The sequence below is a fragment of the Bidens hawaiensis genome, unplaced genomic scaffold (genome assembly GCF_021521415.1).
Source record: "Bidens hawaiensis isolate Kalapana, Puna unplaced genomic scaffold, B.hawaiensis_p1.1 tig00011760_1, whole genome shotgun sequence".
Classification (NCBI taxonomy): Eukaryota; Viridiplantae; Streptophyta; class Magnoliopsida; order Asterales; family Asteraceae; genus Bidens; species Bidens hawaiensis.
Genome location: NW_027491931.1, coordinates 354,856 through 373,030, shown reverse-complemented (window position 1 = coordinate 373,030; position 18,175 = coordinate 354,856). Strand labels below are relative to the sequence as shown.

The following is an 18,175-nucleotide window of genomic DNA, read 5'->3' as shown; positions in this document are numbered from 1 at the left end:
ATTTTCCATTAGGATTTTAATTTATTTTCTAATTCTTTAACTTATTCTTCATAACGAATTAAGTCTGATTCACCATCCGATTCGTTACCTTGTATTTATGAGCGAACTTCATTTACGTGAACCTAACTCAAGCAAACTTAACTTAAGAGAACTTAAGTTAAGCGAACTTAGCTGTACGCGAACTTGACATTATGCGAACTTAGCGTTTAGCGAACTTGTATGGGCGAACTTAACCTTGGCGAACTTATATGCTAAGCGAACTTAACATTCGGCGAAGTTATAGCTTGGCAAACTTGCTCGGCGAACATGGCTTGGCGAACTTGTACAGCGGGCTTAGCTGCAGGCGAAGTTGCCCAGTCGCATCCACTGTTCACTCTAATTCCCCCAATAATCATCTCCGTTTAACGCGTAATCCATAGATATGGTATTTAACTAACCCGCGATCATCCTTATGGTCGTTTTTGAATAAGATTCGGCCCGAAAATGCGTAAAGGTTGGACCTTTAGATTAAAACGTTCAATACTAGGTTTAAGGGTTTATTTTTAAACGAGCCATAGCAGCCGTAAGTTCGTTAAGTTCGTCTCTAACATCAAGTTTACAACTTTACGTTCCATTTACACCCGATCTAATCTCGTTCTAAGTTTCAAGGTTAAACGTTAATAAAAACGTAAACTTTAAGGTTAAAGACATACCTTTAGTGCTCGTTTGGATCTCGTTTAACTTGGTTATGAACTCTCAATCTTGTATATAGCTCGAGTAATTACGATCTAATCCCAACTAGCGTTCTTCTGGACTTGGATCTCGCTCTCTCTCTCGGCAGCCGTATGTGGTGTGTTGTGTATGTGTGTGTTTTTGAGTGTGTAGGGATTAGGATGGAAAGAAATGAGGATTTAGGGTTTTATGATGGTTTAGGGGATATTTATATCCCTTAAAGCCCATGGACCTAAGGCCCATTCCCCTTAATCCATCTTAATTAGTCAAAGTCCATGATCTTTTCCTTATTAGATGCTAGTTAACATTATTTAACACACGACAATTTAACGCAACTTTCTTTATTTATTATTAGAATATTTCGGATGTTACACCACTAAACCACCACCTATGTATAATCCTTTTTTAGGTGTCGGAATCAAGTGTAAAAAGCGAAGGACAACGTTATCATGTGTGGGAATCGACAACTGTTGTGGTCATTATTCTCGCTAGAAAATCTGCAATTATGGTGGTCAGTTTGGTGGAGGTGGCAGATGAAAAGAGAGAGAGAGAGAGAGATGGTTGTAATCTTCCACGCTTGCCGGAGGTTTTTGGGTGTGGATGTCGAGGTTAGGTAATATAGCTGGAGACCAGACTATGTTGATGGTGGCTGGCGGTTCGTGACGGTGATGATGAAGATGATGTTTGAAGATGGCTGTTTTTTCTATATGCTTTATGTTTAAAAAATAAATATTACCTAGAAATTAGTTTAAAGAAAATATGTGACAAAAAATTTAGGTTGGGATCTATTATAAATAAGTATATATATTACCTATAAATTAGAGCATGTTTGGGTATGAGTTAAAAAAAAATCTTAGTAGCTTATTGATGATTTAAAAAAACCAATAAGTTAAAATGTGTATGGCAATCACAAAAATCTTTTTATTTTAGACTCTTAAAAATGTTACAAAAGCCTTAAATCCTGGCTTTTCAAAATGGTTTTTTGAAAAAGTCAATAAACATATTTCAAACCTAATCCGTATACATATTAGGTTTTAAAACTGATAAATAAACATGTATAATTTAAAAAAATAAAAATAAAAGGTTTGCCAAATCACATGCTACGTCATCATTAACTAATGAAGTTAACATTTTGTTAGGTTGGGACCGTTATTGGTAAAAAAACTGAAAGTTTGGACTACCACCAATCACATTGATATATAGTTGGGATTGATATTGACCAATGCTCAATAGTTTGGATTATTAAAATTTAGTTTTCTTTAAAATTTTAGTTTATTTTAGCAGTTTACAAACGCTGAGAAACAAACAATCTTCTTGCAGACTGCAAAGGTTTGGTCCACGTTTTCCTCTACAGACGCTTGCAGATGTGGTCTGCAGACATTTTACCTATGAGAAAAACATAATAACAACTTAATAAACGAAATAGAGCATAAGAATTGATTGTAGAAGACAACTTGACAGTTGTTGAAATAACTAAATGCTTAGGTACTAAATGTCTAACCACATGAGATGAGACATAAAGAGACATAAAATGTATAACTTAACTTTATTATGATTGAATGTGGAGATACGATTGACATGCAATTTTTTTGACAAGATTTTTCATTGTCAACCTAATGTAGACTCACAATAAAGAATTTGAACATATTAATTAAACAATATATGTATTGCGAATAATGAATCTTGCAAGATCTGTTATGAGATTTTTTGTTGATGTGCCTAATCCTTCAATATTGTTAAAGCTATATGGAGGATTTGGCCTTCAAATTGAAAGAGTTTTGGCAATAATACTGTGAGATAAAGCAAAATTAATATTGTAAAACATGACCTAATGGAATAATACAATATTGTCTTAAGGTGTCCTAACTCCACATTTAATAATATTTGACTAAATTCATATAATCTAGCTAAAAAGAAAAGATTTCAAATGCAAGATGGAAACGCAAAGACCTTAAAGCGATAAAGCCCATTCAAAGGACAAAATTATAGCTACCATGTTGAGATATGAGGTAATAGCATAAGGAATTGACATATCGAGCTAAAACTTCTTTTAAACTACTAATGTGATAATATCAGTTGCAAATATATTGTTTTTGAGTACATTAAGCCAAATTTAGTGTTTTGCACTCGACAAACCAGGCAGTTTGTAGGAGATGGAGTTGTGAATTGAGACGAAAGCCCAAGAATAACGTGCAAAATATGAGAAAGGCGTAACCTAATGTGCCTTCATATGCGCTAAGGACGGATTAGTAAAAAAAGTTAGTCAAAAAAATTAGTTCCCACATATAACAAACTTTGGAGTTACTCGACCCACTATAACTATGATAGTGTTTTTTCTATACGATTATATGTTGTTGACTTGTCACTATCTTTGCTAAATTATCTTATAGCAAGAGGAAAATAATGATATCAAAACAAAAAAAAATTCATTTCCTTATAGCAAGTAGCAAAAGATGATATCACACGCATCTAGCAAAACCGAAAGCAGTATAAACAGAAAGTCATCACATGGGTAGGCAAAAGAAGATAATGTAACCAGCAACCAAATGGTTTTACTTTTACAAGCCAAAATAAAACTAAATATCAAAAGATTTATCCATAAGAATATTCTAATGCATAAAAACTTTTGTCAGCACTTTATCCGTCTTCAGAGATGCCATCAACAGCTTCAAACCCTATTATTACCATTATCAATCAGTAAAATGCAAATTAAAATTTAATAATATGAAATGTGTGATGTGTATGAAACTATGAATATGATAACAGTACCTGGTCTTTTCCAAAATAAACAGTCCTCTCCTCTAGTTGACTCAGATCCTTGACACCAAACTTATTGATGAGTGTAATACTAGAAATGGTAGACATAGGTTTCACCACAAGATCATCCATAACCATCACTACTTCCTTTACATACCCTATTTTCTTTTTATTATCCACTTCCTTAGTTTCCGCGGGCACGTCCTCAGGTATTACCATGGTCATCTTAACATTCATGGAACCATTGCAACGTGGACATATGGCATTCTGGTCCAGTGCCACATATGAGTTGCAAGCTAGTGTCATATATGACTTGCAACCTTTTTTAAGAGCATATTTTTTTACAATGCCTACATTGGCACACCTATAGACCGCTTCGCCTGCACCAGACTGATCTTTAGTAGAAGCATCATAGGACAATAATAATGTGTCACCACTAAATACTGTTTTGGGATTAAAGATGTCATCCATTTTTATGTCAGGTTGAAGGTAGTTCACATTGAAGCTTTCTATGCTATCATTGAGTTTTCCTAAGCATCCAACCATTTGTTTGGATCCAAGGAACTCGATGAGGGTGCCCAAAGGCAAAGAGAATATGTGAAAAAGGAAATCCACAAATTCTTTCGGTGCTTCGGCAAAGAAGCTTTAAACTCATTTTTGACGAGTCCTCATCATGTGTGGCTTCTTGTGTTTTGGAAGACTCTGAGCTTCTAGTTTTCCTTTTAGGCATTGTTTATTGAACTGGGCTTTCGAGTAAAAAACTTCGCTACAAGAGATTCATTTATAATGAAGTTGTTTATAAGATAAATTTTTATGATAAAAGTATTGTTAATGTAAATAATAATGATGTATTAAAGTATCATTTCTGGAATGTGGAAATGTGGAATCACTTGGTATTCTGTTTTGGACCTTTGGTTTTTCACTTTTCTTTTACTCATGCCAACCGACAGAGAAAACTTTTGAATTTACTCCCGTGTCACATTTAATAAATTCACATTTCAACTCACACTCTTCTTTCACTTAACCTAACATTTTTGTTAAATTTTCTGTTTTGAAAAAAAGATAATTTTATAAGGAAACATATATAATTTAAGGTTTAGGAGACGGAAAATTGGCCTGCAAAATTGAACGAGGAAGAGTTAAGGTTTCGAATCATATTTGAGATGCATTAGATACAGCTGCACTTGGTTCCGTCCTTGGCTATAAGATAAATTCGTTGTTTTATTTGTTTACTTATTGTCCCACATTCCAAATGCATAAATATTAAAAAGTGTGTTGCATGCGAGAAGATGGGTATGGTAGTGTTTTAGATAAAAATGTTTTTGTGAAAAACGGTAAAAAAGCGACATGACATGCCTGATTAATCCTACATGTAAAAAGAATGGGTTATAGAGTTATGGATAGTCTAATATTGTTTGTACCGGCCCCTTAGAATGTGTGGATCTTGCATTTTTGTGTGTACACCAACTCAAAGTAAAAATCAATTCAAATTCAAATTGCAAGCTAACACACGTGGTAACATTCAAATAACATAAATCAAATAATCTAATAAATAATCAACTAATAATGTAAAATTTAAAAGAAAAACTCAAAATCTTAATGATAAGAAGTCGGAGCTAATTTTTGATTTTATAGTTCATATTTCGTTCTCGCATAGAGTAACTACTCACATCTTGAGCGAATACTTAGGCATGCAATAACTTTGGATCATGCGAGAACTACAACCACACGTGTACTTAGTGAGAAAACACTATAAAACATGACTAAGAGAATTTTGTACAAATTTGTCATGCAGTATGGTTATAGCATGGTACACTCTAGTTATAGCATTAGGTGAGTTCCAGATCTCCTCTTTTACATGTTTTCAGGGACGGTATACGTACTTGACATAAATGTGATAGTGAAATGTATTTTAAACGTAACATAAATTGATAGTGGAAATTAAATGTGTTATATAGTAACAGTTGTTAAAGAAAAAGATAGTATACTGCCAAGTTTTCTGTATCCCTTTTTGGACGAATTATTATAGTGGGAATTATTATAGTGGGCCCGCAATAGCATGTGACGAGAAGAGTCCAAGTATAGGTGGGTTACCTAAAGGGTTGTAAATAGAGCAATGTCTTTTGGTTTGCCATAGTTGGACAGCTGGGGTTTAATAGTTGAACAAATGATCTTTCATGAAATTGTTATAGTGCAACCTTGTTAGAACGATGGTTTCACTTATGTATAAAAAAGACGTGTTAAAGTTTGAGTGCCGTACTTGATAATAGTATGTCCACGTTATATGTCACGTACAGCTTTTTTTTAAAGTATACGATAGTGATACAAAATGTTATATAGTTTAAATTCCTTTTTATTTATAATAATGTAAAGCTAGAATCACTCAATGTCGCTGACTTTTAGTATACATATCAAAGTAAAGTGTAGGTCCTTCGAGAGGATGTTTTGGGCTAGGCGGTGCTGGAGCGGGTACCTACTTAATTGAGGCTGACAACCATCTATGTTATTGTTTTAAGACAATTTATGTCTTCATTTAAGGATCTCTGATCCATCTTTGGATAAGTAAAGCCATTTATTTCCGCTCCTATGTAATGTCTCATTTCGAATTTAAAAACCATGTTGCATGTGTGAAGAGGTAGGTCCCAGCAGAGGTGGTTAGGACCCGCAAGACTTCCTTAAAAGGAGACGTCTGCGCAGTTGAACACGCAAGACTCCTTAAACGGACGTCTGCGCAGTTGAACCCGCAGACTTCACCATAGGGACGTCTGCGCCGCGACCTACCAAAACCCGCAGGACCCACCACGCTCAGAGTTGTGACGACCTCACATGCGGTACGCAAGCTGGTCCCGCAGGAAATGCCTCCCTATGGTTTCCAAGTATCCGCCTGTTCCCGCAGGAGTGGATACCCGCCATTAGGGACTGGCCACCCGCGCAGCATGGCTACACGCATAAGGCTCAGACTCAATAATAATTCAGTAGTCAACTGAAGAAGGAATGAGCAAAGCCGGGAACATTCCCGCATAAAGGCGGGAGGGGGAAAACTCCCGCCTAAATGAGCCAGTCTGTATAATAATGGAGGATCTTTTGTGTGATACCTGACGAGGTATGGACAAAAGATCTGACCAACGATACGACAGCTCACTGACAGCAGCATGGCAGACAACACGGCACAGCACTGCGACCAATAGCCGCTGCCTGCTCACCAACTCCTGCCATACCACGTGCCTAGCCTGTAGTTGGTGTAAAAGGAAAAGTGAACAGCACGCCTGGTCACTGTCAGCCGCTACCTATCCACCAATTACCAGCAGAGCACGTGCGTAGGCCACAGTTGGCAGAATAGTAGGCCGGCTAAACCTCCTTGGAAACCCACCTTCGGCTATAAAAGACATCAAATGGTAATATCATTTCATCATCTAATATCTTGTATAATTTACCTGATAACTGCTCTAGTATTAATAACATACTTTATATTCAAAGAGTAATATAGACTGATTCTCACGCCGGAGGGTGGTCACAAGGAGGAACCCCCCCTTTCTTAGTGACGAGCTCACGGTGTCTGTTTTGCAGGTTATCGGAAGAACCATCTTGCCGGAATTAACCCCTCGTGGGAAACGTCTATCTAACCCTCAGGTTACTCGTAATCTGTCGGGGTTCGACTGGTGTTTCTTCATTGGCGCCATCCGTGCATAAAGCTAGAACTTTATTTTTCTCCAGTTTTTTCAAAACTTCTGGGAAGATAGTTAAGGATACTCCGGTCCCGAAACCGAGTAACCAAGAGACTCCGGTTATCACAACCCCAGCTACTGGGGGAGATACCGAGTACACAAACTTTACGAACACTACCCCAGCTACCCAAGCTGGGGCAAGTGGAGTAAATAATCGTTCACTGGGATTCACTGATACCCAGATAGAGAAACAACGAACGAGGCTCCCCTACCAAACTCTTGATGAAGTTAAGGCGTGGGCGGAGGCACGTCAGAAAAAGTTCCAAGCCGAGCTGGACGAACGCCTGCGTTCCGTCCAACAGGCTTACGAATTCAGAGGCACACACCAGCTCAACATGAGCAGTGAATGCGAATCCTCGGATGAAGATTGGGAGGAATCTGATTCCGACGCAAACCCTCGCCTTAGGGTGAAAGGGAAGCGTAAGGGAACAGACTTCCAAACAAGAAATTTCGGAGAGCCTTTCGAACAAAGGAACGCAGAGGCAAAGTCTCGTGACTTTTCCAAAACCTTTAGACCTACGGTTGCAAACGCAGGAACTTCCAAGTTTGCAAGGGACATTGCGGAAGCAATCGCCCCAAAAGGCGCCAAACAGATGCCCAACATTGGCACCTACGACGGCATATCCGACCCGGATGATCATCTGAACAGATTCATAGCGGGGGCAACCGTCAGTAACTGGACGGAGCCCACGTGGTGTTACATGTTCCAGATGACACTGGTTGGAGCAGCAAGAGCGTGGTTTGACCGTCTACCGGTCCACCACATCTTTGATTGGGCGGACTTTCAACACAAGTTCAGCCAACACTTCAGTCAACAGAGGAAATATACTGAAGAACAATGGACAATACTCAACTGCGTTAGAGATAAAAACGAGCCTTTGCTAGATTTTATTACTCGCTTTAACTCAAAGAAGCTGAGTCTGGGTGTTATAAGCGAAGACCTTGTTCGCGCAGCCTTCATTCAAGGCGCGGATTACCCAGAGCTTATCCGCACGTTGACGGGTAAGGATGGCATGCCATCCACATGGGATGCCATCATGACGGCAGCCAAGCGCTTTGCCGAAACAGAGAAGCAACTGGGTAGAGATCTGCCCAAGACTACAGACTTCTATACGCAGAGAACTAGAGAGAATGTCCAAACCGCCCAGCGGAACAAAAGGAGGAAGCTACACATGTGGCAGTCAAGGGTAAACTTTGACACCTCATCCAGCTCTCGCTCATTCGCAGGCGAAAGAGGTAGTACACAGATGTTGGATCAGCACCCCAGGTGGACGCCGCTCACTAAAAGTGTCACGGAGATATTCACCACGGAGAAGCTCCCATGGCCAAGAGCTCCGAAGATCCGACAACATCCGGATGCAGATCAAAACAAGTATTGTGACTTCCACGGCATAAAAGGCCACGATACTGAAACGTGTTCCTCCTTGAAAGATGTTATCGAAACATTTGTCAAGGATGGCAGACTCCGACACCTGGTGGCATCAATCAAGAACGGAGGGAAGAATGACAACCGATACAGAAACAACGGGCGAAAGCCAGTTGACATCAGTATCCACATGGTCCAGGGTAACATCATGGGTAGGAAGAGACGAGCGACAGAACCGTGTGCATGGAAAGAGGCCGAGGTACGTTTCCCACGAGTGCCAGGAGGACCCAGCAAAGAGGGCCCTATCATCATCAAAACCCAGCTGGGGCATTACATCACTTCCCGCACTCTCGTTGACAACGGCGCTTCATCAACGGTTATGTACAGACAGTTCTTTGACAAGCTAGATGAGGAAGACAAGGGGCGGTTAGAAACGGTCTACGCCTCGATGGAAGGATTCGATGGCAGCACAAACACCCCCCTGGGTATCTTATCTTTCCCCGTCACTCTTACGGATGGGAACCGCTCACGCACAGAAGATGTGGATTTCGTTGTCCTGAGAAAGCCACATCACACATATGACACCCTCTTCGGAAGAGATGGGATGGCAAGGTTCAATGCTGTTGTATCTTCGGTCCATGGCATGATGGGATGGCCAACAGCGACAGGTGTAGCAATGATCACCGGCGTTCCCCAGGTATGTATCGCATCTGTTTTTTCCAACCCCAAACCAAAAATGGCCAAACGCACATTCACCGAACCAGAAGAATGGGCTTTCAATGGCAAATACCCCGATCAGGCGGTCACCATTGGCCCAACAATCACTGACCCCGCACGCACCTTACTCAAGCGCTTACTACAGAAGAACGCTGATATCTTCGCATGGAAACCAGCAGATATGACTGGTGTACCTCGAGATAAAGCGGAGCATAAGCTCAAATGTGACCCGGCTTTTACGCCGGTCATACAAAAGCGTAGAGTAATGGGGGCAGAGCAAGCTAACGCGTGTAGAACCCAAGTCAAGGAACTCCTTGACGCAGGCATCGTACGCGTTAGCAGATATCAAACTTGGGTTGCAAATCCCGTTATGGTACCGAAGGCTAACAAACAATGGCGCATGTGTATAGATTTCAAAGATCTGAATAAAGCATGCCCCAAAGATTGTTACCCGTTACCCGAAATTGATCTCAAGGTAGATTCGTTAGCACCGTTTCGCCTTAAATGCTTCCTTGATGCGTATAAAGGATACCATCAAATCCACATGGCCGTTGACGATCAAGATAAGACCGCATTTCGGACGCCCGATGGCACATTCTGTTATCAAATGATGCCATTCGGACTTAAGAATGCCGGGTCCACATATCAACGCCTAATGGACAAAGAGTTTCACGCCCAAATCGGAAGGAACCTGGAAGTATACATGGATGATCTGGTCATCAAAAGTCTTGACCCGGAAGCGATGTTGAAAGACATCAAAGAAACATTCAACACTCTTAGGAGGATAAACATGAAGCTTAACCCGAGCAAATGTTCTTTCGGGATGGAAGAAGGGAAGTTCTTAGGAGTCATCGTTACAAAAGATGGCTTCAGAGCGAACCCTGAAAAGGTCGAGGCCATTGTCAAAATGGAATCACCTACTACCATCAAGCAAGCTCAGACACTGAACGGACGCCTAGTTGCGCTTAACCGCTTCTTGGCAAATCATGCGGAAAGGGCGTTCCCGTTCGTGTCGACCCTGAGAAACTGTTTAAAGAAAACGCACTTCCGCTGGACACCAGAAGCGGAAGCAGCTTTTCAGGAAATTCGGTCACGCTTGATCGAACTTCCAACGCTCACAGCACCGGAAGCGGGAGAGGAGTTAATCATATACCTCTCCGCAACAGACAGAGCGACCGGGGCCGTCCTGTTAGTCGAGCGAAAAGGCATCCAGATGCCAATCTACTATGTTAGCCGCCTCCTAACGGACGCTGAAACTCGGTATTCTACCCTGGAGAAATTAGTCTTAGCGCTGGTGCAGGCTTCACGCAGGCTAAGACGATATTTCCAAGGTCACCCAATTACTATTCTCACCAACTATAAACTTGCAAACGTTTTGGGCAAACCCGAACTGTCGGGACGCCTAGCCAAGTGGGCAATAGAATTGGGGGAATATGCAATAAAATACAAGCCACGACCAGCCATAAAAGGCCAGGTCTTGGCAGACTTTATTGCTGAGGTCCCCGCATCGCAAGAGAAGGAGTGCCAGGACGAGGCTCAGCCCTCTCCAGCACAAGACATCGACGAGATCTGGTGACTTTACACTGATGGAGCGTCCAGCAGCGAGGGCTCAGGCGCAGGGTTAAAGCTGACCAACTCAACAGGCCAAGAGTACACTTATGCTATTCGGCTAGACTTCCCAAGCACGAATAACGAAGCTGAATATGAAGCATTTTTGGCCGGGTTAAGGATTGCGCGTAAGATGGGAGTGAAAAACTTGGAAGCCCATGTAGATTCCATGCTAGTCGCCAATCAAATTAACGGGACGTACACGGCAGTGAACGACACAATGGCCCTGTACCTCGCTCAAGCAAAAACCCTCATGCGCGATTTTAACAGTTGTAAAGTCATACACGTCAAGCGTAGCGAAAATAAGTCTGCGGACGCGTTAAGTAAGCTCGCGTCACTGGCTTTCACCCATCTGGGAAAAGATATCCGCATCGAACTCCTAGGCGCACCATCAGTCCCGCACAAAGAGGTATGTGTCATCCAAACCGGCATGGAAACATGGATGACACCAATAATAAATTACCTTGCGGCGGGTATACTGCCAGAGTCAAAAGCACAGGCGAGAAAACTACGCTGTAAAGCACTGAATTATCAACTAATCAATGACATACTTTACAGACGTAACTTTCTCGGCCCCCTCCTAAGATGCGTTGACGACCAAGATGCTAACTACCTCCTAAGGGAGGTACACGAAGGCATCTGCGGGATACATGCAGGTCCACGCGCAGTTGTAGCCAAACTGAACAACGCGGGATACTTTTGGCCGGGGATGCATACGGATGCGCTGGCATACATTAGAAGGTGCAGATCTTGTCAGCTCTACGCACCTAACACGCATCGCCCGAAGAATGATCTTGTTCCAGTCACCTCTTCATGGCCATTTCAGAAGTGGGCCATCGATGTGACAGGCCCATTCCCTACAGCAGCAGGAAACGTTCGATTCCTAGTGGTGGCCATCGATTACTTCACCAAGTGGATAGAGGCAAAACCCTTAGCCCAAACGACGGCGAAACATATCAAAAAATTTATTTGGGAGTTTATCATCTGTCGTTTCGGGCTTCCACAAAACTTGGTGAGCGATAACGGCACCAACTTTGCTGACAAGAACCTACAACGGTGGCTTAAAGAACTTCAAATCACCCATACCTTTACCTCAGTGGCACACCCACAGGGTAATGGTGAGGTGGAAAGAGCAAATAGGAGCATCGTTGATGGCATAAAGAGAAGGTTGCTGGAACACAGATCTGGCTGGGTGGACGAAGTTCCACATGTACTGTGGGCTCATAGAACAATGAAAAAGACAAGTACAGGAGAAACACCGTTCAGCCTCACTTATGGCACCGAAGCCATGGTCCCGGTCGAAATTGGTCTGCCTTCACCGAGGGTCATGATGAAACCAGAGGACAACGACGCGGAGAGACGGTTAGACCTTATGCTGACCGAGGAGCGCAGAAACTTAGCTGCAGCGCGTGAAGAGAACTACAAACGACAAATGCAAAAGTACTACAACACGCGGGTGAAGCTATGCAACTTCAATGTAGGAGACTACATATTGCGTAACAACGAGGCTTCAAACCAAGAACGCCCAGGAAAACTGGCACCGGTCTGGGAAGGGCCGTACATTATCAAAGAAGTTCTGGGAAAGGGCGCATACCGGCTTGAAAGGCTCGATGGCACTGCCGTCCCACGAACATGGAACGGAGCTCAATTACGCAAATGTTACATGTAGATCAATTCCAAGTTTGTACCGGCCAAGAGCCGCTTTTAATGGAAATGATTCTCCTTAAAACATCGACGTTAATGGTTTTGCATTCATATATAAACTGTTCACACGGATATGTCGGTCTTCACCGCGTACATAAGTGCAAAAGTCGTTGCATGGGGAAAGCGGTAAAACCCGCATAAACCCAACAATTGGTAAACCTTCACGCAGACTCGCTGCATGGGGAAAGCGGCAAAACCCGCATTAACCCAAAGAATAGAAAACATTCACGCAGGTCAGTCATAGTTATATGTCGGTCACCCTACTGAATGAAAATGCAGGTTTTAATCGCATAAATCATGAAAGGTACCTAGATCTATTGACAACCACGCGATGAACGGTTAACCTATCTAGAATATGAGGAAAAGCGCTAAAATAAATTTAAATATGCATGCGCAAATCCCAAAGATTCGAAAAGTAAGCGGGAAAAACCCCTTACCCTGGCTATCCAGTTGACCGTAAGACGGCCGCGGGTACAGTGTTAAGGCAAAACCCTTCACATACCTAGCACCCGCGGGGAACAGAGGCCAAGAATACCCAATTATGAAGCCGGGTGCGGGTACAGTGTTAAGGCAAAACCCTTCACATACCTAGCACCCGCAGAGAACGGAAACCGGAAAAAACCCGACTATAAAGCCGAGTGCGGGTACAGTGTTAAGGCAAAACCCTTCACATACCTAGCACCCGCAGGGAAGTGAAGCCGAGAAAATCTTGGCATTCCACCCAACTACAAAACGGGCACAGGTACAGTGTAAAGGCAAAACCCTTCACATACCTAGCACCCGCAGGGAACTGAAACCGGAAAAACCCAATTATGAAGCCGGGTGCGGGTACAGTGTTAAGGCAAAACCCTTCACATACCTAGCACCCGCAGAGAACGGAAACCGGAAAAAACCCGACTATAAAGCCGGGTGCGGGTACAGTGTTAAGGCAAAACCCTTCACATACCTAGCACCCGCAGGGAAGTGAAGCCGAGAAAATCTTGGCATTCCACCCAACTACAAAACGGGCACAGGTACAGTGTTAAGGCAAAACCCTCCACATACCTAACACCCGTAAAAAGTCATACCTCGGCACCTAATTGTAAGTCGGGCGCGGGTACAGTGTTAAGGCAAAACCCTTCACATACCTAGCACTCGCAGGGGATTAAACGCCAGGAACACCTCGGCAACCATAAGTCAGGTGCGGGTACAGTGTTAAGGCAAAACCCTTCACGCACCTAGCCCTGCAGGGATTTAACGCCAGGGATACCTTGGGAGTAAAGTAACTAATAAGACGAAGTGCGGGTACAGCGTCAAGGCAAAACCCTTCGCATACCGAGCACTCCATGGGAATTGAAACCAAGAAGGATCTTCTGGGCCATGCTTGCAGAAACGGGATTAACATCCCCGCATAGCGGGAACGTCAAGAACTAGGTTGTTTGAAACTTCAGGATGGAATTGGTGGTTATAACATGATTGATCACTTTGTTCAAAACCACCAAGACCTCATGGAGAATCTACACAAAAGGTTCTAAACGCTCCTGACTTGCGGGGAGATTACAGACCTATCCGCATCATCCCAGAGATCAAGCAGAACATTGGGAAATTCTGCGTGACATTGGGAAACCCGTGGGTAAGACTTCCCGCGGGAAACCCATAAAACTAAACCCTTTTCAAAAACCTCTTGCTTAAAGTCCAAAAGTTCACCTCACTTTATTAAACATTCATGAGCAGAACATTGGACTGGGGGGACTTGAAGAGGTAGGTCCCAGCAGAGGTGGTTAGGACCCGCAAGACTTCCTTAAAAGGAGACGTCTGCGCAGTTGAACACGCAAGACTCCTTAAACGGACGTCTGCGCAGTTGAACCCGCAGACTTCACCATAGGGACGTCTGCGCCGCGACCTACCAAAACCCGCAGGACCCACCACGCTCAGAGTTGTGACGACCTCACATGCGGTACGCAAGCTGGTCCCGCAGGAAATGCCTCCCTATGGTTTCCAAGTATCCGCCTGTTCCCGCAGGAGTGGATACCCGCCATTAGGGACTGGCCACCAGCGCAGCATGCCTACACGCATAAGGCTCAGACTCAATAATAATTCAGTAGTCACCTGAAGAAGGAATGAGCAAAGCCGGGAACATTCCCGCATAAAGGCGTGAGGGGGAAAACTCCCGCCTAAATGAGCCAGTCCGTATAATAATGGAGGATCTTTTGTGTGATACCTGACGAGGTATGGACAAAAGATCTGACCAACGATACGACAGCTCACTGACAGCAGCATGGCAGACAACACGCCACAGCACTGCGACCAATAGCCGTCGCCTGCTCACCAACTCCTGCCATACCACGTGCCTAGCCTGTAGTTGGTGTAAAAGGAAAAGTGAACAGCACGCCTGGTCACTGTCAGCCGCTACCTATCCACCAATTACCAGCAGAGCACGTGCGTAGGCCACAGTTGGCAGAATAGTAGGCCGGCTAAACCTCCTTGGAAACCCACCTTAGGCTATAAAAGACATCAAATATTAATATCATTTCATCATCTAATATCTTGTATAATTTACCTGATAACTGCTCTAGTATTAATAACATACTTTATATTCAAAGAGTAATATAGACTGATTCTCACGCCGGAGGGTGGTCACAAGGAGGAACCCCCCCCCCCCTTTCTTAGTGACGAGCTCACGGTGTCTGTTTTGCAGGTTATCGGAAGAACCATCTTGCCGGAATTAACCCCTCGTGGGAAACGTCTATCTAACCCTCAGGTTACTCGTAATCTGTCGGGGTTCGACTGGTGTTTCTTCAATGTGTAAACTCAAACACCTTGACACCCCGGTTAAATGATAACAAAGGACTAGAATATCTTTATTGAAAACATAATGCTGCCTATGTAGCAGTGGATTACTACGGACTAATAAGGGTCAAGTCAAATACTAAAACAGGAAACTCAAAACAACCCATAGGACTCAATTTCTATTTTTAACTGAATGGATTATTACACCTTTATTCCAATGGCTAACTTGACTCTTTGAATTCATATAAACAGTATTGCACTATTTTTTCTTAAGATGAAACAAAGTCTTCAAATTGTAAGGTGTTGTGACATTAGAGTCCCCATTCCAAAACAGCTCTGCGAATTGGCGGTTGGCAACTTCACTAGGATGAACAGAGTCGAAGAAAAGATAATCATTAACATTATCACATACTTCGAACTTTGGCACTCCCCTCTTTCCGCCACAACTATTTATTCTTCTCAAAGGACCACTACCGCAACATGCTCCTTTCTTGAAACCTTCAAATCCAAATCCAAATTCAAATCCAAATCTTGAATAATAATTATAGTTGTTAATAGTTTATTAATTCATATCATGATATACCATATCTTGATGGGTTTTTGATGCGTTTGTTAAGCTCTGCATTGAGATCGAATTTTGCATACATGAATCCGTCTAGTTGTTTTTCCAATTCTTCAAGTCTCTTGGAAAGTTGTTGATTGTGTTGGTTGCAAGTGTTTCCGGGTGGCCCTGCTCGAATGCTTGGCAAATTACAGGCCATTGGTGGGATATTAAAGACACCAAATTTCCTTCCTCCTTTTTTGTGGATTCCCTTATAAGTAAATAAACAACCTCAACTAGAGAAAATTACATAAATATATCTACAACTTTCAACTTTTACTTTTTAAGAGGGGAAGGGGCACCCATATGGGTAGGGTGTATGGCTTACAAACCACATGGCAATACCACCCCATCCCATGTGGGTAAGATGCATGGCTTCATTTAATGGCAAAGGTTTGCCACACAACATTGATTTATTATTGGCCATTAAAAATTAAAATGAATTTATGAAGTTTTAGGGTACTTGTGGGTAGGTGCTGCCTCTAAGTTTGTGGTTTTGGGTAGTTAATGGTAGAAATGAGGTGACATTACATTATTGATTAATGCATGAGAAATAACTCGTGGTTTTAACTAGAAATTTAATGTAAATGTGAGAATGACAAGTAATTTTGAACAACTCAAAGTTGAGATTTTTGAAGTTCATGAGGAAATGAGTGTGTAGTTTAAAAAAAAAAATCCATTTTGGTCTTGAAGTAAAATCCAAATAATGGTTACCTTAAACACATCAGTCATGTTTCCGATCACCATTCCCACATATTGTTCATGCGTATAGTGATAAAGAATACTGTCTTTGTTACCAACCGGATAGTCATTGACACCGCAGCTAATAATGTAGACGGCATTGGACAGAATTTGGTCGGTTTTGGCATCGCCTAACTTCCGCCTAAAGTGCTTCTCTAGATCTCCGAAGTAGCGTAGTTGTGTTTTGAGGTCAACCACCTACATCAATCCATTAGTGAAATTAATCTAAGCATTATATGTTTAATATAGATAAATATATATATAGTGTGGAAGTGTACATACAAATCCAGCATGTGATTCAACTAATGCACCGGCTCCTGCGGATGCAAAGTTTGCTCCATACACAAATTCATTATTTCCGGGTTTGAGGTACGTAGGAATGAAAGGCAGTCTCGCTTGCTCAGCGATGAAATCATGAATGAGACGGCCATTAGAGAATCTTCCGGTTGGAGGATTAAAATATGAGATGCCATATGGCCAAAAGTTGGCTTGGAACTCGGCTGTAGTGTTTATGTAGTTGTTGTTTCCCGAATCTAGAAGGGAATCACCAAACACAAAGAGCGCCGAGTGTTTGCTGAATTGCCCCTCAGAACTCAAGCAGCATGTAATCATCAAAAAACAAGAAACAATAATAAGTTGGACATTTGCTATAGCCATTTGTTCAAGCATTCAGTACCCTTGATTTATTTGCAATCAATTAACAACATATTTATAGGTAAAAACAAATGTTACGTAGTAGTTTAGACTAGTTATTATATATAGTAACTAGATTATACATACTAACTAATTTATAATATAACAATTATGTCTAACTTTGTGCAGCAAGTCTTATACCCTGAGCAGTTTTGTTTGTACTATAATTTCTCTGATTTTGGTTTAACAGGTGTCATTGCCTTTGCTATGTGTGTCTCTTCTCTTTACCCATAGTTTGACAGCTTGCACCACAACTTATCTTCATAAATCATATTCTTCTCTCATAAAAATATAAAACCCTTATTTCTCCGGCTTCTCTGTAACCATCTACAAAACTCCTTCATATGTAAATACCATTATTTATATAAAAAAAGCATTTCACTTGGGACCTTTTAATACGAGAAACTCTTACATATGTTCATTTACTACTGCCACCACCACCAACAGCCCGTGATAGAATCAATATTGGAATAATTAAAGATAATTGAAACAAGACTCTTGATTAATATTGAATATTGCAAGATTGCATACAAAACAAAGAAACTAAACTCTCTTAAATAGAGAGGATAACAACGGTTCATCCCATTTGAATCGGACTAAGCAGGTAGACCTATTATACAGGAGAACTATTCAAATAAGAAACAAACTTTAAAACTTGAAAGTTAAGAAGTCTTGCTTTAAACACACGTGCTTGGATCATTTTTTTAACACCCTCCCATGATCCATGCCCCATCACTCCAAGCCAATGCCTGAAGTATACAAACTTTTCTCTAGTCACAACCT

The 18,175-nt window shown here is 41.9% G+C and overlaps 1 protein-coding gene across 1 annotated transcript; it reads right to left on the bottom strand.

Moving 5' to 3' along the window:
* Positions 1-15,399: 15,399 nt before the first annotated feature.
* On the bottom strand, positions 15,400-17,394 carry LOC143538900 (GDSL lipase-like). Its single transcript, XM_077032343.1, has 4 exons — positions 16,982-17,394; positions 16,673-16,897; positions 15,941-16,169; positions 15,400-15,855 (listed from the first exon to the last, which is right to left on the bottom strand). The coding sequence occupies exons 1-4, from the start codon at positions 17,366-17,368 to the stop codon at positions 15,617-15,619; spliced, it is 1,080 nt and encodes a 359-aa protein (XP_076888458.1). The 5' UTR covers positions 17,369-17,394; the 3' UTR covers positions 15,400-15,616.
* Between the last annotated feature and the right edge of the window lie 781 nt (positions 17,395-18,175).

Bases quoted from the DNA above. Each gene is read 5' to 3' on its own strand.
- LOC143538900 (XM_077032343.1), bottom strand. From the start codon at position 17,368: ATGCTTGAACAAATGGCTATAGCAAATGTCCAACTTATTATTGTTTCT. The intron at 16,898-16,981 runs GTATGTACACTT...GGATTGATGTAG, and splicing joins TTGAATCACATGCTGGATTT to GTGGTTGACCTCAAAACACA. The intron at 15,856-15,940 runs GTATATCATGAT...TTGGATTTGAAG, and splicing joins CAAAAACCCATCAAGATATG to GTTTCAAGAAAGGAGCATGT.